We start from the raw sequence: 19660 nt of genomic DNA on the forward strand, positions 1-19660 counted from the left end.
CAACTCCATCCTCTCTCCTATAGTTAGAATCAATGAGTATTATGCGACAGCGTTCAGCTCCCGTTCAGGCGATAAGCGTGGCATAGGAGTGTCAAGAAAATACCGATTGGTCGAGAGGTAACGTGTTGAGCTGTGAAATTAAAGTGGTTAAATGTTAAATTAAAATGTTATTTTGAGGTCGTAGCATGGCTCAAATGTCATTATGACATGTAAGTATGTGAAGTAAATTGCTTACGCGTAAAAAACAGAATAATTACTTGGGAGTCGGACCCATGACCCTTGGGTTGCGATTCAGACACCCTTAACCTATGCCATTAAGGCACCTTTTCTCGATTTCATGGAAATAGTGCCGTAAAGAAAAATCTAAGCATGCTTACGCCACAAAACACGAGGCCACCATACACCTGCACGACCCCACCTTTCAAAACATCAAAAGCCTGCGAGGCGCACACATGCATCTAGAGGTGCATTCGTTCGACACGGTTGTAAGTAGACCTTGTGTGTCTTGTGGTGTATCGCATGGTCTAGTATGCCTACTGCATTATGCTAGTGAGTGCGAGTAATTAGGAAGAGGTACTGATTAAGAAAGAATCTATAAAACAACAATTAACTCTCCCGCCTCACAACCTCAAAGCGGAGCTTTAGACTTCCCCTAAATTTTTTAACGTATGTTTACTTACAAACTCGTACTTATACAAACTCTTTTTTTAAAAAATCAAGCTATACCTCTGAAAGTAGGTGCTTGCGGATCTCAAGGTTTGTGTGATTGCCTTATATTAAAACAGACCAAACTCTCACATTGTTTCAAAGGTGTTGGGATCGAGACCAACGTCCGTCATGTCAAGTACCACGAATACCGTGCACGCAAATTACAGGCATCTCTTTCTGTCCCGTTCTCCTTTCAGCTGGAGTAAAAGTGCCGGACATCAACAGGAAACCCAAAACTAACGACCAAATGGTGAGTGGTGCGTCGTGAACTCCGCTGCGGCAATGCTCGTTTTTTGTTGCTTTCATTTTATCCGCTGGTTTTCTATGACAGTTAAAAGCCGCAGCTATGAAGAACAGCATGTGCCCCACTAAAGGGTTCTTCCTGGCACGAGCAATTGGCGATTTGTTTGTATTAGTCCACAACAACCGTAATTCTTTCCAATAGAAGCGGAGAGGGAAAACGAAGTGTATCATTAATATTGGTTTCATCACGACACATTGCCCATCGCTTCAAATTGGAAAGAAAGATATGCTTAAAAGTGTACTAAACGGTGCTGTCAATACGTTATACTCTATGAGACTCCGTGACTCCTTTTTTGTTTGATGATTCTTGGGTGGGAGAAGAGTACGCGTGAGATTTCTAGCCCTGTCTAACAGCGTAGCATGTGACAGGTCATTGGTTTGGCTGGAGTGACACCACTTTCAAAAATATTTCCGCGTACAAGGGCGTATCTTCCACCTTGTACGGTAACACGCAGGGTTCCATTAAAGCGACACTGAGTCAAACACAATTAGTTCACCCGTACCGATAGAGTAAAGCGTTTTAACTTCACAGAGGCCACTCTCATCGAAAAGGTTTTTTTTTTTAACTTAGAAGACCGAAAAAGTGCAAACACGAGTGCGTCTATATTGGGAATAAACAGGGAGTGAGCAGTCCTCTAGCGCACTCCCGTTTATATAAGGGATTTCGCTAAAGGACAGTTTATGCCCCTTTTACTCTTTTCTGTTTAAAGCGAAGTAACGAAATACAGATGTCGCCATCACAGCCCTATTTCCCAAGTAAAATACGCCCGTCAGCGCAGATTTTCGGGAGAGTATCCTAAAGGCTACCCTACACCGCCACCTGCTTCAATACTGTGGCAGCCCATCCTTTTTTTTTTTTTTGATAAGAACGTCACGAGTGTTACTCGACTGGCGGGAAGATTTTTAAATAGAATTTTCTCAACGCGAAATGCGTGTTTTGTTGCCGGAAAAACCTCAACGTAGCCGGAAAAAGGCAGAGAATCAATATTTACTGAGAACAATATTCCGATAAAGACGTCGTTGGTGTCTCGTTAATTGAAGCACTGTGCAAGCAGGTACGTACCCGAAATTAAAATCCAAAATGTGGAGCCCAAAAGCGGAATCGTTGCGATCTTGCTTCTTATCCCACAATAATCACATAATGCTTCTTATAACGACGGTTCACCGTTATTCTCAGCCTGACTACGTATACTGCAGGTCAAGTGGGTCACTCCTAAGCCTCCAATTAACCCTGTCCTGCGCCAAGTAAGATTAGTCTGTTCTCGCAAGTTCCTGATATCATCCGGCCACCTGATTCTCAGCGGCCACGTATTGCGCATTATTTTCCTTGCCTTTCTATCATATCCACTGACCACGCCTATTCTTCTTTTTGATCTCATCTGGGATATCAATAACTCGCGATTTATGCCTGTTCCGCTGCGCTTTCTGAACCCAACATGTCCGCCTTCAAAGTGAAACTGTCCCTCATGCTAAGCGACCACTACTCTTTGTATCGGCTTTCAGGACGTGCTGTTGGGATACAGCGTTTCTGCCGAAAGCCAACTGTTCGCTGGGGTTCCCTTGCGTACATTCAATCACATTTTTTGACGTAACCTCCGGTCTTTTATGCATCAGATTCGCCCATCGCTTAATGCCCAAAAAATTCCATGACCGAGAATATAACGCTTTCGTCTACGGCTTACTGGGCTTACCAACGTTGCGGCCAAGCAACGCCTTTTATGACTTAAGGGTCACGTACAGACACCTTAGAAAGCATCTAGTTGTCATCTTTATCGCCTTTCCGCCTACTTTCGTCGAAAATAAGAGCTGCAGAGCGTCACATGAAACAGCTTACTGCAGGGCTTCGGAAACTTCTGTCATGGCGCTGCCTTTATGGTCATTTCTGATGCCTAGTGTACAACAGTTATTGTAACAAGATGGACATGTATCGTATTTTTGAGAGCCTAAATAAAATTTGCTATTAAAGACGGCCTTTACATTTCTTTTATATGTTTATCTCTTTTTTCGGAAATATTGTTCGTAGCAGGAATATGATATCCTAGAGACCGTATTCTTTGAAGATATAGTTCATTTCCATTTCACTTTATTCTCTGCGACTCCCCGCTGGCCCCAATGGTGTAGGTTACGAAACAAAACGCCGCGCCTTTCTTGACAAAAATTTGGTCGAAACACTTAAGACTGCTTACGTGTGCGAATTCGAGAGCAGCAGTGTTTGCTAGGCCGAGTTTCTTTCATTCTTTTTGTGATATGGTTCGTCTAGGTGGTTGCTGTGCACCAAGACCGGCACACGTTCGGACTTCGAGCTGCACATCGCCTTGGTGGCGACACTCTCTCGCGCGGCCTATCGACTATACAGCGCGCTTGAAGCGTCGTAGCCGCGGTTCTCCCCACGCGGCGCCACCTGCTCCTCCTGTAGCGCGATTGGCCTTGACGCAAAGCGTGCGCCTCGCTCGGAGACAGCGGGGTGACGTCATCTTTTTGGGACCATCTCTCGGCCTCAACAACGACGGTCGCCGACGGAATTTCGTCTAATGAGGCTAGCAATGCTTTCGCATTAAAACACGCCCGTTATGCCACTTGCGTAAACGCATCCCGCGGCAATGTCGCACTGGCGTTCCTCCGCCGACGCCGATGAATGACTGAGCACGAGGACGCCTAGCAACCTTTATCGGCACTAATCCAGTCTAGGCAGTTAAAGTGGGCGTCGGCCGTCAAATGAACTACCGCAGCTTGGCGCCTGTGGCTGAGCAGAATTGGACACGGTGGCATGAAGGTGGCTTGTTGGCTTGTGGCGCTGTCGCCACAAGACCGGCCGTGTCTGTGATTGACCATTTCCTTCCTTACCTGTTTTCTGATGTCACCACGTTCGACGTCGCGCGAAAGTAAAACAGAATGTGGAGTGTAACGTTATAAAATAAGGCTCTAGGAGAACAAAGCAGCAATGGATATTTTCCTACAGAACTTGCGCCCAATGGAAGTCCCTGTTATACTGAAGTTGCTGTTATACTTAAGAACACAGTTAAATACGTATACAGTCATGGGCAAATGTTGACGGTATGCGGATTCGCACAAAAAAATTGCTTCTGAGTTGCCTCGTTAGCCATTCGTTTCGTTTTCCTTCCAGTAAATAGAGTACTAATATACCTGAATGCTTCTGGGTTTTCATTGACCTGTTCTGGCGAACTGCGCAGAATTTTTTTCCGGGAACCTGCTCACCGTAAACTTTTATTTACAACTGCACGTACACATACATACATACATACATACATACATACATACATACATACATACATACATACATACATACATACATACATACATACATACATACATACATACATACATACATACATACATACATACATACATACATACATACATACATACATACATACATACATACATACATACATACATACATACATACATACATACATACATACATACATACATACATACATACATACATACATACATACATACATACATACATACATACATACATACATACATACATACATACATACATACATACATACATACATACATACATACATACATTTAGCAGCGCAGTACATGTCTCATGCCCCGTATGACTGACGCATACACCGCCTCCCCTGCGCTCCCCACGAAACCTTATTTGCCTCCCAACACATGTGCGGTATTCAAGCAGTCACACAATCACGGCTACCGACGAGCAAGCAGGCCCAAAGTATGGCGGCAGCTTCATGGTCCCCCTCCGCTTTCCCTACCGATGAGTGCAATCGTCGCGTGCGTGGATCTGACGCAAACTGCCGGAACTAATAGAGATTTGTGCGCAGTGCCGACACCTTCCTTTCATTTCTTCTTTTTTTTCTCAACTCACACCCCTATCCTTCCGTATTGGTTCCTCTATTCTGCGCTTGCAAGCTGCACATGCAAGAGTTCTGCGTTTCAAAGCGGTGTAGAGAAACAACTCTGCTCCAGGGGAAACTTGAGAACCCGTGGAGCATAAAGATAGCACGTGACTCGCGCACTCCTATGGCAGGGAGCGCGTGATCGGAGTGTCAATTGGGTTACCGCCACGCTATAGTCCCTTTGGGTATGCGGGATTCGGGAGTGCGGCCTTTGTTATGCAAGCGGGCCCGCAATAGGTCTTCGCGGAGAAAGTTTCACGTCTTGTGATGACGTCATCAGGAATTCTGCGCGAAAATTTTGTCAAATGTCTGCGCGTAACGTTCATCGTTTTTCGTTGTGCGTAATAGCTAACACAGTAATAAATTCAGAACTCGAAACTTTTTAAGACCCGTACATGCTAAATTTTTCTGAGCCTACCGTGGAAAGAAAACTGGCGCGGTTTTAACGAAAACGTTCATCTTCGCGAGAAAAACTGCACACAACTACGCGTTATACCGTGCAAACATCGGTCGCTATATTCACTTTTTCTTTACAACGTCTTTTAAGTGTGAAAAAGCGCCTTGGTGGCTATGCATAAAAATAAAGACCGGTGGTCCTGATTACTTGCATTTGCATCGTGAAATAACTGCAGATACTTGAAGAACACCGAAAGACGCCCAGCCCGTTATTTACCCGTCACACGTTGCCGCCATTGTCGACTGATAACGCGGCAAAGATTTGAAGCATCATGCTTGTCCTATACAAAACGCAGTATCTCTAGACACAGCAGCGGAGCCGCCATTCCTTTATCATAGTGTTCGCAAGTGCTGAATGGTGCCTTCTTTATAGCTTTGTTTCTCCGAACATCTGTTTCCGTCCCCTGCTTTGACTCGGTGCATAATTCATTAATGCACCCCACTTTGATTGACTGTGTCGGCATTCAATCTACCTAGTCACAAGGGCTCGATTTACTACTTGCACTGTTTACGCCACCTCTTAATTTAGGACAGTTACCGGGTGACTAAAATGTAAGACGGCACCAGTATTTGAGTCCGGTGATGCTCATCGTGGCCTTAATTACAGACCCATTTAGTTGAACAGTGTCAGCTGTAAAATGTTTGAGCATGCCATATATTTAATTTTATTTGATTTCAGGTAACTAATGACATTTTTTTGCCCTCATCAACACAGATTTCGTAAATTGGTTTTGTGTGAGACGTCACTCATTTCATTCACCCACGTTTGATTTTACGCTTTAGACATCTGATTTTTAACGACTATAAATTCTTGGGCATTCAGAAAGTTTTTCGTCTTGTTGATAACGAGCTACTTCGTTTAACGGCGAGTAAACGGAACACTGATTCCTATATCTGTTCACAGATTGAGAGTTGTCGGCACAACAGAACTTAGTTCACTACTGCTAACAGCCCTGATTCTTCACCGCGTTCTTTTCCTCTGGCGTGCCGCAAGGTTCGGTGCTGGAGTATATTTTAGTAATCTATCAATTTTACTATCTCCGCCATCAGGCTTTTCATAGATGAATGCGTCATATAATGAGTAATCGCTTTATTTTAGACCCATTCATACTTCAATGTGACATGCATAAGGTCTCTAGGCGTGCTCGTGACACTGTATACTAAGAAATGTTATGTTATGCGTGTACTTGCCCAGGAATCAGGGATATCGGCACTTTGCGCCACCTTTCGGTCACTTGCTCAGGAAGGCATTGCAGTTCTATGGGCGGCCTTTTTTTAAAGTGTTTTCTTCTAAAGAGTGGATTGTACTCGTTCAGTGCAAAAAAAAAAAAAAGAGAAAGCACAGCGCGGTCACGTTCGAGATCAAATATCGACAAAACCGCTGTGTTCCTTTAGGAGTAAAGAGCAATTTTATTTGATTCTGCCATGCGATGAGGCACCCTTGCGGATTCAGTTGACGTGATTCAATTCTGGTGTTTCCGAAAGCTGTCGTGGCCCTCATAACCTGTGTCGCTTTGGGGTGTTACACCCCCATAAATCTATACCAAAAACTGCCTGAAACACAGCAGGTAGCATCCTCAGGGGAAATCGAAGGGATTTCGTCAAATTCTTCTACATAAATACATTCGCCAAATCATTCGAAAGTGTTGCGACGTTGCCATGCACCCATATAGGTCTATTATATGGTGCGCTTAAGTACCTTGAAAGAGATATGCCAGCAAGTGACAGGTGCCCTCACTGTGGCGCTGTTCCGGATATTTGTGATGTGCGGCACTGCTTGTGGACGTGCCCAGCGACGGCTGCTATTATAAAACGGCTCCTCAGGGAGGTGTGCCTGCGGTCGAATCGCCAACGTGAATATGTGAAGTGGACTATGAACAACCACTTCATCGGCAACGTCTGCGACTACCTCAGCGAAACTGGTCTTCACTCCTTCTATTAACTTTCTATCTCCTGCATTTTATTCCCCCTTTCTCAACTTAAGCCTCATGGTACACTTGTCGAATAAAAAAAAGTGCCTTGAAATCACTACTGAAGGCGTTAACACATAAATGGCAATATTTCTCGTCGGCAGTCTTCGACCTAAAATGAGCTGCCGAAACAACTTTAAGAATCGGTATCCTACGCAACCTAGCTGATCTAGGTACAGAAGCAAGAACAGGAGCTAATAGGTTGCTAAGTGAGCTGGGAACCACGCTGTGTTGGTTACCACGAGACGTAAAGAAACGCGAAGAAACGATCAAACAGACAATGCGCGTGCTGACAATTGATTTCAATGCTCGAAAACGAGCTCGTTTTTGTAAAAAAAAAATCCGTGTGACCGCTAGATAAAAGATTGCAACACACACCTGACACCTTCAATCAAGAGAACAAAGGCACATCTTTCTCCTGTGACTTACTCGATTTCCCCACGCATTACTGTTCACTATCCAAATGATCAAGGGATTCAGTGCTAACACAATATTCTTTTCCGGCAGTTCTAATCTCGTACGCTTTCGGTGTTCGCCTTTGCATGACCTAGAGTGCGAAGACGAAAATCAAAATTAATGTTTTTCTATCGAATTGTCTTGAAAAGAGCTATAAAGGCATTCGGTGCGAAAACATTTCTTAGGTGCAAAAATAAGGTATTTGTTGAAAAAAGGCTTGAGTTTATATTTATTGTTAAACTACCTCGGCTACCCTGAAAGGGGAAGTAGAAGGCTGGAGAGTCCAAAGAAAGATATGAAGCGAAGAAAAAAAATATGAAAAAATGACTGGCGAGTAGGAGTCGACGTTTTGCCGTTCCTGACAGGCCAGGAGCTACGTACGTCATAGTACAAAAAATGGAGCGATTACGCCTTTGTATTCGGGAGCTGGGTTTCACCGCATTACATGGTAAAGCAATTTTTTATTGTTGTTTTTACAGCTAGCTTTGCCGAATTGCACTTTTGTTTTCAGAAGTAGCCTGCTTAACGATAGTGCTCCATGCAGCCGCCAGGTGACTCAAGCGGACGATGTCCCGGAATCCTGGACAAATATTTAGGAGCTCCTGGAACTGCTAAACCTTCATGGCAGTCGCGTGTCGAAGATCTTGTTAACAATGCTAACCGCACACTTGGTTACTTCGATGTAGCTTTTCTACTGCTCCAAACACTAGTGCGGTCCAAATTACGATACGTGTGCTCTCACGGAATGCGGGCTTCGAGATTTTTACTCATTATTAGAAATGGATACAGAATCTTAACGCGTTTAGTTTTTTCTGTCCTTTCCCGTACTGCCAGCGTAAGTGCAATTAAGTGATTTGAACCTTCTTAAGTTTTCCTTACCTACAATACAATCACGAATGCTGACTTTACACAAGATTCATTATCACAGAGTGAATGGAAACTAAACAGAATCTTCCTTCTGAGTCATAATTTCTATCACCTGGCACAGATCATCGCCACAAAGCACGCGTTCCGTGCTGCGGACAAATGCATACTTTAAATATTTATTCCAAAGATGGCCAGTGACCGGAACCACCTGCCCACCTTCGTTTCCTCAATATATGGCACGTGTTTATTTAAATCTGCCGCTGAAAGCTGCGTATTGATGACTAATCTGCCCGGTTAATTCACCTGATCTCGGATTCTTAGTAAATTTATAGTTTTTATTTGCTCTAATGCATTTATTTTCTGTTGAATTATGGCTTCACTTTGATCATTCCAATCCCTTTTGTAGCACCTCCTGGAAATTACACTAAATTACTGAATTGCAGCAGCGCACGCTGTTGCATTTCTGATTTGAACAAATATGACTGTTCGTCGCCGTTCAAAAAAAATGTTCCTGTTGTAAGGAAGCAATCGTTTTCTTTCTGAACTTTAAAGGACAACCTCTTCTATATGCAGAACATTCTCATAATGATATCAAAAAATAATTATACCAGAATTTCTGAGGCCATGTAGCTAAGAGCTTTTCCTATGTGCGCCAAGAGCTTCACGGGTTCGGAATACCACAGGGAAGCCCGCACTTTGTTGTATGAAGAAGGTTTCTGTGGCACAATAATTCCAGTGTTGTCGCACATCAGGCGAGAAATGTTTACTAATACTGTGATTAACAAACTTTTGATAGATAACTTTTCAACTATTGCAGTTAGTCGCGCCTTGTTACAATTAGAGCTTTGTACCCAGCCGTTAGTAATAGCCGTAGCAGTATTTGGAGTTTCGAAAACATGTTTGCTCTAGGCACTGTGACTCGACAAATTTTGGTTATCTAGCACCAAAACGCGCCCTTTCGATAAGCCCGCGCCCAAAGCAACACGCCCCAGCCCTCGTCACTTCGTGACGCATTTCTCACGTGACCTTCTCTTTCCCATGTGGCAGCGAGAGGCGGCGTCTGCGAGCATCGCAGAGTAGTCTGGACTTAAGGAATTAGGTTCAACCATAGCCCCCTCTGTTCGACCATAGCCTCCTCTAAAATAGAGGAGGCTATGGTTCAACACAAGATATACTCCTGCACGTGGTTGGTCATCTTGAACACAGCTTCAGTTCTTAATCGCAAAATTATAATTTATAGCTTCTTATAGGGTGAACATTTCATTCTTCTTGATGCGCAGTCTAATCTTTCCTGTTCTTTTTTTTCCTTTATGGCATTCTTTACAATCTTCGGGCGTCTCTTCAATCAAACTTAAAAGCACAAGTTGGACTTTTCGATTTAAACCGAAAAATAAAACAATAGATGTACACCCAATTCAGTTTTCTAAATCAGTCTTATGCGAAAAACTTCAGCATTCTTGGCGTGCAAGGCATAGCTATCTGGCTGTCTTGTACGAGTTACGCTTAGTCAGAGTTGAAGATTAACTAAGTATGGAAGCCAAGGGCGTGATGAGACACGGTGGTATCGTTGGATAAGCGGCGCAGTTCTGCAATTTCTCAGCTTGCTTACATACCTCTGCAGACCGGAGAGCACCACTTCGTCGCCGCCTGCGAAGTAAGCACTGTTTCCACTATCATCGCCGGCTCAGAGCAGTTAGTTGGTCAAGTAGATTTATCAACTGTATGTAGAACACTGATACAGGCCGTGAATTGGTGTCACGAAAAAATATCATATTCTAGCTACGGCCACAATTGAGCCGCAGTTCCATCACTGGCATGAGTACGCAGACCACGCGATGCGCTGCCCTGTCACTGAACCCAGCGCGGCAACCCAATGATAACGGTAACATGTGAACCTAGTTCTTCGAGGTAAACTTCCCTTTGTGTGCTTGTCTGCCGGTTGTCCCATTGAAATTGCGTTAATTTTCTAATGATAGCAATTCCTTCTGCACGCAAATCTCGAAGTACTGCCATATGTACGCTAATTAGTGCTAAATAAACTGTTCATGCCCAGAAAAACGACGAGAAAGTCTTTAAGACAGTTTGACCGTACAAGATTGCCACATTAAATCACCGAAAAAGTCAATAATATAATTCGTGGAAAATACTACTCGTCGAAAAAGACTGAAACTTGCATTCTGAAATAAACAGCGAAAAAATTCCGCCAACTTTTTAAAAGTAAACACCAAAAAGGCCAACTCCTATTTATACCTTATAGTGAAACGATGCCGTTATAACCTGTAGCAACCCCCAGACTTCCTGCCTAAACATTTCGTACAGACCACTGCATCGGATGATGTCATTCGCTTTGGCAACCACGCTAAAGCGAGCCGAAGATAACTAGGTATCTATTCCTGCTAGATTTCTTTTCTGTTTCGTTTTCATTTTCAGCCTCCTGTGTATTATATATAGGGCCATCGCACTACCACTGAAAATGAAACATCTACTTTTTCGCCTCCACTTCTATGTTCATATATATATTTGCTTAAGAGCGTGCTCATACCCTGCATAGCTTAACAGCACCACCGCAGCGCAACGAATTCCCTCGGCTTATGTACCACGAAGCGGACCCATAGCACCCTCTCTCGCCTTTCCCTCTCTCCACCGACTAACTGTTGCCGCTGTGAAGGTATGAATCAGCCGCAAGCCGTAAATCACGCAGCGGTCCTGACGCGAAGGGGCCGGGGAAGGGAAGATGGAGGTGGGGGAGGGGGAGAGGTTGCCATCAGGGGTCAGGTAGAGTGAGCCCGTTTTCAGTCATTCTACGCCTTCTTATTCTGTGCAGTCATAGTGAGACCGAAGCTGGCTCCGAATGCTGCCTCTAAACATGCCAAGTTCACGCGCTTGTGGAGTCTAACGCAATTTGAAGGATATCACTTCGGGGTTAACCGCGTAAGCTAACATGAGGGTTAACTACATGATGATTAGCTACATGACCATGCATGAGCTTAGCTAGCCAATGGATTCCTCTTCCAGCACTGTCGTGTTCGTTGCAAAAAATTTCTTCGTCCGTTTTAGCCAGAACGAACGTGATAGCCTTCGCACCACGCTGGACTGTATGACTCTGACGGTGCGCATAGGTCTGAGTCACTCGTCTCATACTCGTCTCCAAGAGGCAGGGCCAGCGCAGAGCAGTTGCCATTACACATACAGACATAATGCGATTTGAACACTTTAACCCTGCATGCAGTGAAAAAGCGCTTTTACTTCACATGCGTGGGAATGATACCTCGATCTTTCCGCTGCATGGAACTACAACACAATAAAGCTTTCGAGATACCGTCGGCCTTCAGGACCGTTAACCGCTTTTATATCTCCTTGTATACCCGCCCCGGAGTAGTTTGTGTGCAATGACTTCGCCACTTGAAAAGCTACACCACGTCGGAATACAAAAGAAAAGTGTGGCGAATTTGCCATCACCCTGGCTCTGAAAATGCCGGTCTCTTTGTCAGAGGCGGGTACTTGTCGACGCCAACGGTAATGCAAGCGACAAGGAGGCGAAAGAGCGAAGCCTAATTTTTTTATTTATCCACTCGCAGCCAACGTTGCCAACACTTCAAGCGAGGACAATGTCTCCGCTATGCGCACAGAATTATGGGGAATCAAGAAACGGTGTTAAACGAAGTGGTTCTTGCCAACGAGAAAGGAAGGCGATTTAAACATTTACAACTGCCATCAAATTGCGCACATGTGTACTCAACTCTCTTGTAGCTTAAACACTGTCCGGTCTTCCTGCTTCCGTAGTATCTACACGTTTTGCCCTGTATGCTTCTTTCCACCCCTTGTACACATTATATTACGAATTATATATTTATTGCGACTACTACGTATACCTTTAATCACACTCCATAGTGGAATCACGATAAATTGTCAAGGATTTAACCGGAAAACTCATTTTCAGAGCATATAGACGTTCTGAATTCCATCGCCACAGTATCATGCGGCAAGTGCGTGCAATTTGACGCAATTAAATAATCAGGCCCGTTCCGCGACGAAGTTGGAAGTTTTACGGTTCTTTGAAGGAATAAACGGTGAAAACAAAAGCCTATTTTGTAACTTCAGTCATAAAACATTGTCTGCCAGATAAGGTGAAAAAGTTCCTATATTCCTTCAGGACATTCAGCGATTCGAAGCGAGCCACCGCTATTGCAAACATACCTTCAGTTGAAGGTGCAGAGGTTGGCAGGTCGCCTCCTCCGCCTCTTGTTCCATCGGCGCATGATAATCACAAACTCTGTATGCCTCGAGCCAGAACCGAGGGCACTTAGAACTTGAAGAATGGGGAAAGCGCCGAAAATGAGCAAGCGGAAATTAAGGATGAATGGATCGACAATTGCGCGAACTCTCTTTCTCTCTCGTCCCCCCGCTTTCAGATGAGCCAGGGAAGAAGGGAAAGGGGAGAGATGAATGGGGAGAGGTACGCGTGAGACCGTGGGGGGGGAGGTGCCTCCACCGGAGCGTGCATAAAGGAAAGCAACAGGGATAGAATGACCCCGTGTAGGGAGCGTAGGGAGCTGTTGATCCAGGGAAGCCCCGCACCGCGGTCGGTCATCTGAGGGAAAAAGGGGCGCACCCATGAAGCACGTGTGGCTCAGTCCGTGTACCGTTTTTCAACCCCCGGTTAATGCTTTTTGATTTTTTTTTCTTTTTCGCCCTGAAGCCGCGGCTAAGGTACCGCCCACTTTCCCTCTCCTCTTCAGATGCCAGAGCTCATTTTCAGAGGTGACTCGCCGGTGGTGTCGCGGTCGGTGTCCTGTTTCATTGCGTCAGATCCCTCGTTGCCACTCGTGGAGTGTGAGAGTTAACTTGTGCGAGCTGGTTGCAGCGTAAATGACGAGGCGCTGCGCGTCAAATGAGTGTAATCTGTGAGCGCTATTAAGCAAAAACTTCGACCGGTGAACAATGCAATAGCGTATTAAGAACAGAGCACCAACGGATTATCATCACAGGATAACCTGCATTTGAGGTAAGAGCCGCCTTGATTTCGCCTTTCTTCGGGTCGAAAACAGTGCGCTCATTATTGGGGATATTTAAAAATCAACTTTTGCAGCCTTGGATTGCATCGTTGCATTTGCCGACTACACCAGCCATCGTTTGTTGTCTTCGCACATTAAATGATATGCAGGAGTCGTTCCTCTGTTTGCAACCACAACTTCAAACATTTCTGCACTTTCAGCCAAGAAATGGGACCACTACTGCAGGCGGTCATGTTATACGTTCAAGAGTATTTCTTTACCATAATTCACCACTTCGTCGTTAAGGAACATACAGTTCAAGCGTTTACCATCGAAAACACATGGAGACTCACTGTTTGATGGATTCAAATACATTCTTTTTAAATGACTTTCATCTATGCTTTGCTCGTGGCGTCAGTGCCGGCGTGTGACCCCTTGTCGCAGCGGCTATGGGGATACTGATGTGGCCGCCACTGTCTGCCATAAAGCACATTGATCTGCCTTATGCAGCAAATTTCTCGAGATTTGTCCAGACCCTTACAAAAACTTATTTAGACAGTCTATAGACTGTCCATAGACTTCTGTCTATAAAGTCTGTAGACTCTCTATAGACGAACCCTAGAGAACAGTCTATAGACATTACATATTCGATAGACAGCCTACAGGCAATCTACATATTTACGGCCGTACACTTTTAGTAGACTTAAGTCTATAAACAGCCTGCGAAATATGAGGAGACAAAAAGAAATATCTGTAGGAAGGCAACGCAATCTATGAGAAGTTTACAGACTGTCTATAGAGCATTTTTATAGGGGGAGCAAGACGACGGCCGTGCTGACGTGTGTTCTTGGAAGAACGCAGTCGCTGTACAGGACCGGGCGTATCGCGATGACGTCAGCAACGCCGGTCTTCAGCCGCGACGGAACATTCCTTCATCAGCGTCAGTGTGGCACTTGCGCTGTAAAGCCGGGGCCAGTGCAGTCTTTGCTGCGAGGCGGAGCACCGGAATCTTCGTGTCCCTCACTAGCTCCTCCGGCATAGGTGGAAGAGGGTGCGCCTGCTCCTCTGAGCCTCCTCCGCGAAGCTGTTGAATTCCTTTTCAGCGCCGGTTCTTCACTATTAGTTTCAGGGCGGAGGGGTCCAGCGGGCGGTTGACTTCGCCTGGTAACTTCCTATGTTCGTTTGGCGTGGTTGCCGTCTTGTAGGCTGCGGCTTGCCTCACGCCGTGGGTCCACTTTAAGCACCACAAGACAACCACAGCAATGTCGTCTGAATTCTAGGCGAACACCGAGACCGGCGTGCGTAGCCTCTAGATTTATGGCAAGAGGTAATAATTGGAAGCGGTTTTTTAGCTGATATTTAGTATGACCAAAATAAATGACGCCGAGTAAAAAAAAAAGGACGTTTCGGCTCCCACACTCAAGCCTTGTTCACAATGAGGATGAAACGAAAAATCGCCGCTTTAAGTGCGAAGCATGACAGTTTCCAAACATCTTGCGTATACGGTCTTCGATCTAAGTCTTGAGTTCAAATACGAACTTTAGTATATTGACAGCCCAGGAATATTTTCTTCTGTTGCCTCTTCGCAGGGTTCAGCTCATGTGAAAAGAGCAAGGATGGGCTAGTTTATTTATTTATTTATTTATTTATTTATTTATTTATTTATTTATTTATTTATTTATTTATTTATTTATTTATTTATTTATTTATTTATTTATTTATTCCATACTGTCGTCAACCTGTCGGGCGCCAAGGTGGGACTGGTACAAAGCATTGCAAGTTATATTTTTTACAAATCATTGTCGTACTAAGAGGACGAAAGAAAAATATGGAAACACGAACAAAATTATACAGTGAACAATCAACACTTAGCAGCAAATTGGCACTTGCGAAATAGTAGCAAAGAATGCGAAGAAATCACAGATTAGAAACAACGGCTGTTAAAAAAAGATTCGGACGTTGGCAGTTGTAGCAATAATTCTTTTTTCTTCTCTTTGTAATGCAGTAGAGCGTAAACTCACCCACCAAACACCTATAAGCCCATTCTGGAAAACTCCCAATTTAAGTTGCGAGCTGTTCCTGTATTAGTATTACTAGTCTCCCTACTGTCTTGTTGATTGGTTCTTCAATGTTTTTGTGTGTGAGTGTGCGAAGATAACACCGGCTTTTCTGCTATTGTATTCGATGTAGAACTATTCTTGAAAGCGAACGCTGGTCTTCTATACCTTCTTTCCTGCTCTCCCGGTATCGCTTTTCTTAAGTGCGGTTATTCTTCTTTCGTTCAGCTCGCTCTCAATTATGCATATAATTACTCCAATTAAAAGCACAAAATCAACGTGCGCTATAAGCGTGGGAGCCTACAGCGTTTTCGAATATCGGGGCAACTATTATTATGTTCCTTGGTTTTTTCTCTCTTCCTCTTGAAACGTAACAATAATTGGAAAGCCGGGGAGGCGTTTCTCTTCTCCACTAACTACTGTATTGTTGAGGAAGAGTTAAGGGATAGAATTTCCGGCGCCCGAATATTTGTAGTTTCCTCTAATGGCATAAGCAGGAAGCTGCCGTGCAACACATGCACTTGGCGCGGAAACGGGTTTGACTGCACTGCTGCACCGCCGCTAAGCCCATTTGTCGCTGATGCACTGTGGCTTAAAGTTCCCTGCTAAATATTTCGCTTTAAGCACAAAACAACATCGAAATTAGCTTCTGTGAGTATTTTACCTGCGTCCACTTTTAGCAGAAAGCCGGAACGATGCTTGCAACAGCGATGTCAGCGTCGGTCTGTGCATCGCCACATCGCTGTTCCAGCTGACTTTTCAGCCTGCAAGTCTGTAACGGCTCAAAGCTTGCCAGCCCTTCTACTTCAGTTTTTCAGTTTTCTTCGGTACTGATCAGAATATAAGAATTTTCCTGCCGTCTTTTATGAATTTGCCTCTATGCTCTCTTTTTCCCAGTTGTTTACCCCTTCTTCATTTTATGTAACTTTATCACCTTTAAAAAAAGAGTTCCTTCCAACCGACAAAGCTAAGATAAAGCGAAGAACATATTCGTCTGTCGTCAGCAATGTGCACTTAGTGAAAAATATGTCTTGCGTGACCCCACAAAGAAGGTTTCAATTATGTATCAGCACTTTTTGTCGTTCACTCTACGACCTGCAGCTCTACGTTTAATCAAAGGCATTTCCGAATTAATTTTCACGTGTTTCTATGAAAAATTGCGTCAAAATGTCTTATGCTTGCGTTGCATAATGAACAATTGACCGGGTGTCATGCAATAGTTATTTTAATTCAGGGCCCTGAGTGCTCCATGCATATTATTCAGTTTTCTGGGAGCTTTTGCTTTATTTTTTTTTTACTCTCTTTCATTGAAGAAAATGCCATGGTCTTCGACATGCAGTCGAAGATACAAGGTATTACATGAGATCATCGCGCTCGCAGTAATGTTTGAGGGGCATTGTGCCACTGAATACGCTATAGATTTTAGCGGGGAGCCGACACCGTATTTAAACCTGATACCTTTTGAACAGACTTAAAGATAAAAAGAAACCAGGCTGCTTCATGTTCTTTCGTTTGCACGCCGTTTAACCGGGCTGAGAAATGACATACGCGCTGTGGCTCGTTTTTCTTCATTCCGTCTCTTTTAAGGCGCCTTCCGTGAGCCCGTAATGAGCTGTCGTTAGGGGCTCAACAAGCACGCACATTTAAAGGCCAGCACGAGCCCCCGGCGAAGTTCTCCACCCAGCGGAAACAAAACAGTCCGCGCCACAAAGCGAAACTGACTTTGGCCCCAACCTATTCATTCCGGCACCTTTTGATATGCAAATTGTTCGCTCGCGCTCTAGCGCTCCTGCCTGCTGGCCTCCCCGACCCAGCCAATCGCTTTCGCATTCCCTTGGGAGCGATGACGTCAGCTACATTAACAAGCTCCTCGACGCGCAGCTTTAAACGTTTGGATTGAGAGGCCAAGCCGCAGGGGAGGAAAAGGGTCGATGAGTTGGGAGGAGGTAGGCACATCTGGGGAGGGAGCCACCATCAGAATTTCTCTCCAGTTCAGGTAGCCTTTCCTTCCCATCTTCTTTCATGTTTTCCTTCACCTCTTCTTTCATGCGTTTCTACACCTCTGCTCTCATGCCGACCAGAGGCACTAGCCTTTTTGGCCATACGGCTTGAGAACCAACCAATTATCCAGTGTAAACGTGTCAGGAGCTGACCCGGGTCCAATCCGCTTGTTTGTTACTGCCCCATGCCACCAAACTGCGTCGTCGATCATAAAATTCTACGAATAGCTGGAGGAAAGTGACGTCACTAGACCGGAGAATTCTCATTGGCTGGTGTGAAGTGACGTCACCGGACGGGAGAATTTGCATTGGCTGGAAGAAAAGGACGCCACCAGACCGGAAGTGGCGTCTTTTCTAGTAAACACATCAACAACTGCTAATGCTATCGCACTGACAACGCATAATAGAATCAGATGCACCTATTGATTTTTTAAACCTAACGGCAGAATTGCGAAGTAACATAAGTTAAAATGAATGGAAACTTCAATTTTATTTACATGACTCTAAAACTAACCTAACGCGCGCTCTTTCATTTAACATCACATTCTTGTAGCTTCGTATTCTAAAAACAATTCGCAAGCTTTGTCCACCAGATGTAGTCTGATATCTCGCTCTTAATTTTGCTCTGCACTTGTCTAAATTGCCTGCAACGAACACTTCGCTGTTTTCATAAAACGCGCAGAGAAATTTGGAGAAATTTCAAACACAGGCAGAAAAGAAAGCAGTAATCCTACGTGCCTAACTTATCGCACAATAGAACTGTTAGTTTTCCTACAAATATTTAAAAGGAGCATCCTGCTCGCCACCTCGGTCTTTTAGTTATTGGGAAACGTCACATTTTGACGGTGTCTAACAACACGAGCTCCAAATATCACTCTAATTTTTTAAGTGACACTAAAGAAACGTGTCGTTAACTAGTCGTGTCATGCTCGTGCACGACAGAAACTAACCATGAAGTGTGTCCTCGATTTTGAAAAGTAAATGATTCAACTAACGAGCGAGATATTTGCATATCAGTGGTAGTTTTTTTTTAATAACAATGCAAACACTTTTAGGCTATTCATATTTTATGTAAAATCTAAAATGCCACAAGTCGAGCGAGAGCAATGTTGTGAAACGCGATGTTCGAGTAAACACTAATGGTACTGCCGCCGTAGTGGCTCAGTGGTTATGGCGCTCGGCTGCTGACCCGAAACACGCGGGTTCGATCCCGGCCGCGGCTGTCGTATTTCTATGGAGGCGAAACTCAAGAGGCCTGTGTCCGAAAAGAACATGGCAGCGTTTGTACTCATTTTTCGTAATAAGAGCCACAGACACGCATAATTGCATTGCGGTTTGCATTTCGACGCTGCCTAAAAACTAAATTTCTTTATTTTAGCGGTCCTTGGCGCACTCAATTTTAAACGCTTACCATATTCTTCGCAGGTTTGAATACGGACGAAAGAATATTTTGTTCTCAATTCATATTTTCTGGGGGCCGCCGCGGTGGCTGAGTGCATGGTTATGGAGCTCGGCTGCAGGCCCGAAAGACGCGGGTTCGATCCCGACCGCGGCGGTCGAATTTCGATGGCGGCGAAATTCCATAGGCCCGTGTACTGTGCGATGTCAGTGAACGTTAAAGAACCCCAGGTGGTCGAAATCTCCGATGCCCTTCACTACGGCGTCTCTCATAGCCTGAGTCGGTTTTGGACGCTAAACCCCCATGAAGCATGAACCATCATATTTTCTGGAACGCTGTACTCGGCTCTGTAAGGCACGAACCGCTGATGCCTTTATGCTATAAAAACCGTTCAGTGCTCGCCACACTTGCGCCGTTGAGAACATGCTCGGCAGTGCTGGCGGTCGACTACGACCTCCCGCAATCGCTTTAGCGGCGGCTTCGTCATCACCCTCCACTTTGGACTCCCTTCTTTCTCGTCCCCAGCCCTCGAGCCATGTTGCGCAAAGGGGCGC

At 44.7% G+C, this 19660-nt stretch overlaps 1 protein-coding gene across 5 annotated transcripts in view; it reads left to right on the forward strand.

Annotated features, from left to right (window-relative positions):
* sick (sickie) overlaps positions 1-19660 on the forward strand; it is a 959410-nt gene that overhangs the window by 239486 nt on the left and 700264 nt on the right. For all 5 annotated transcript variants that reach the window (XM_077635300.1, XM_077635298.1, XM_077635296.1 and 2 more), the window contains exon 3: positions 906-958. In XM_077635300.1, the coding sequence (XP_077491426.1) occupies positions 906-958 (53 nt within the window). The remainder of the gene's footprint in view (positions 1-905; positions 959-19660) is intronic.

The sequence above is a fragment of the Amblyomma americanum genome, chromosome 8 (assembly GCF_052857255.1).
Source record: "Amblyomma americanum isolate KBUSLIRL-KWMA chromosome 8, ASM5285725v1, whole genome shotgun sequence".
NCBI classification, from domain to species: Eukaryota; Metazoa; Arthropoda; class Arachnida; order Ixodida; family Ixodidae; genus Amblyomma; species Amblyomma americanum.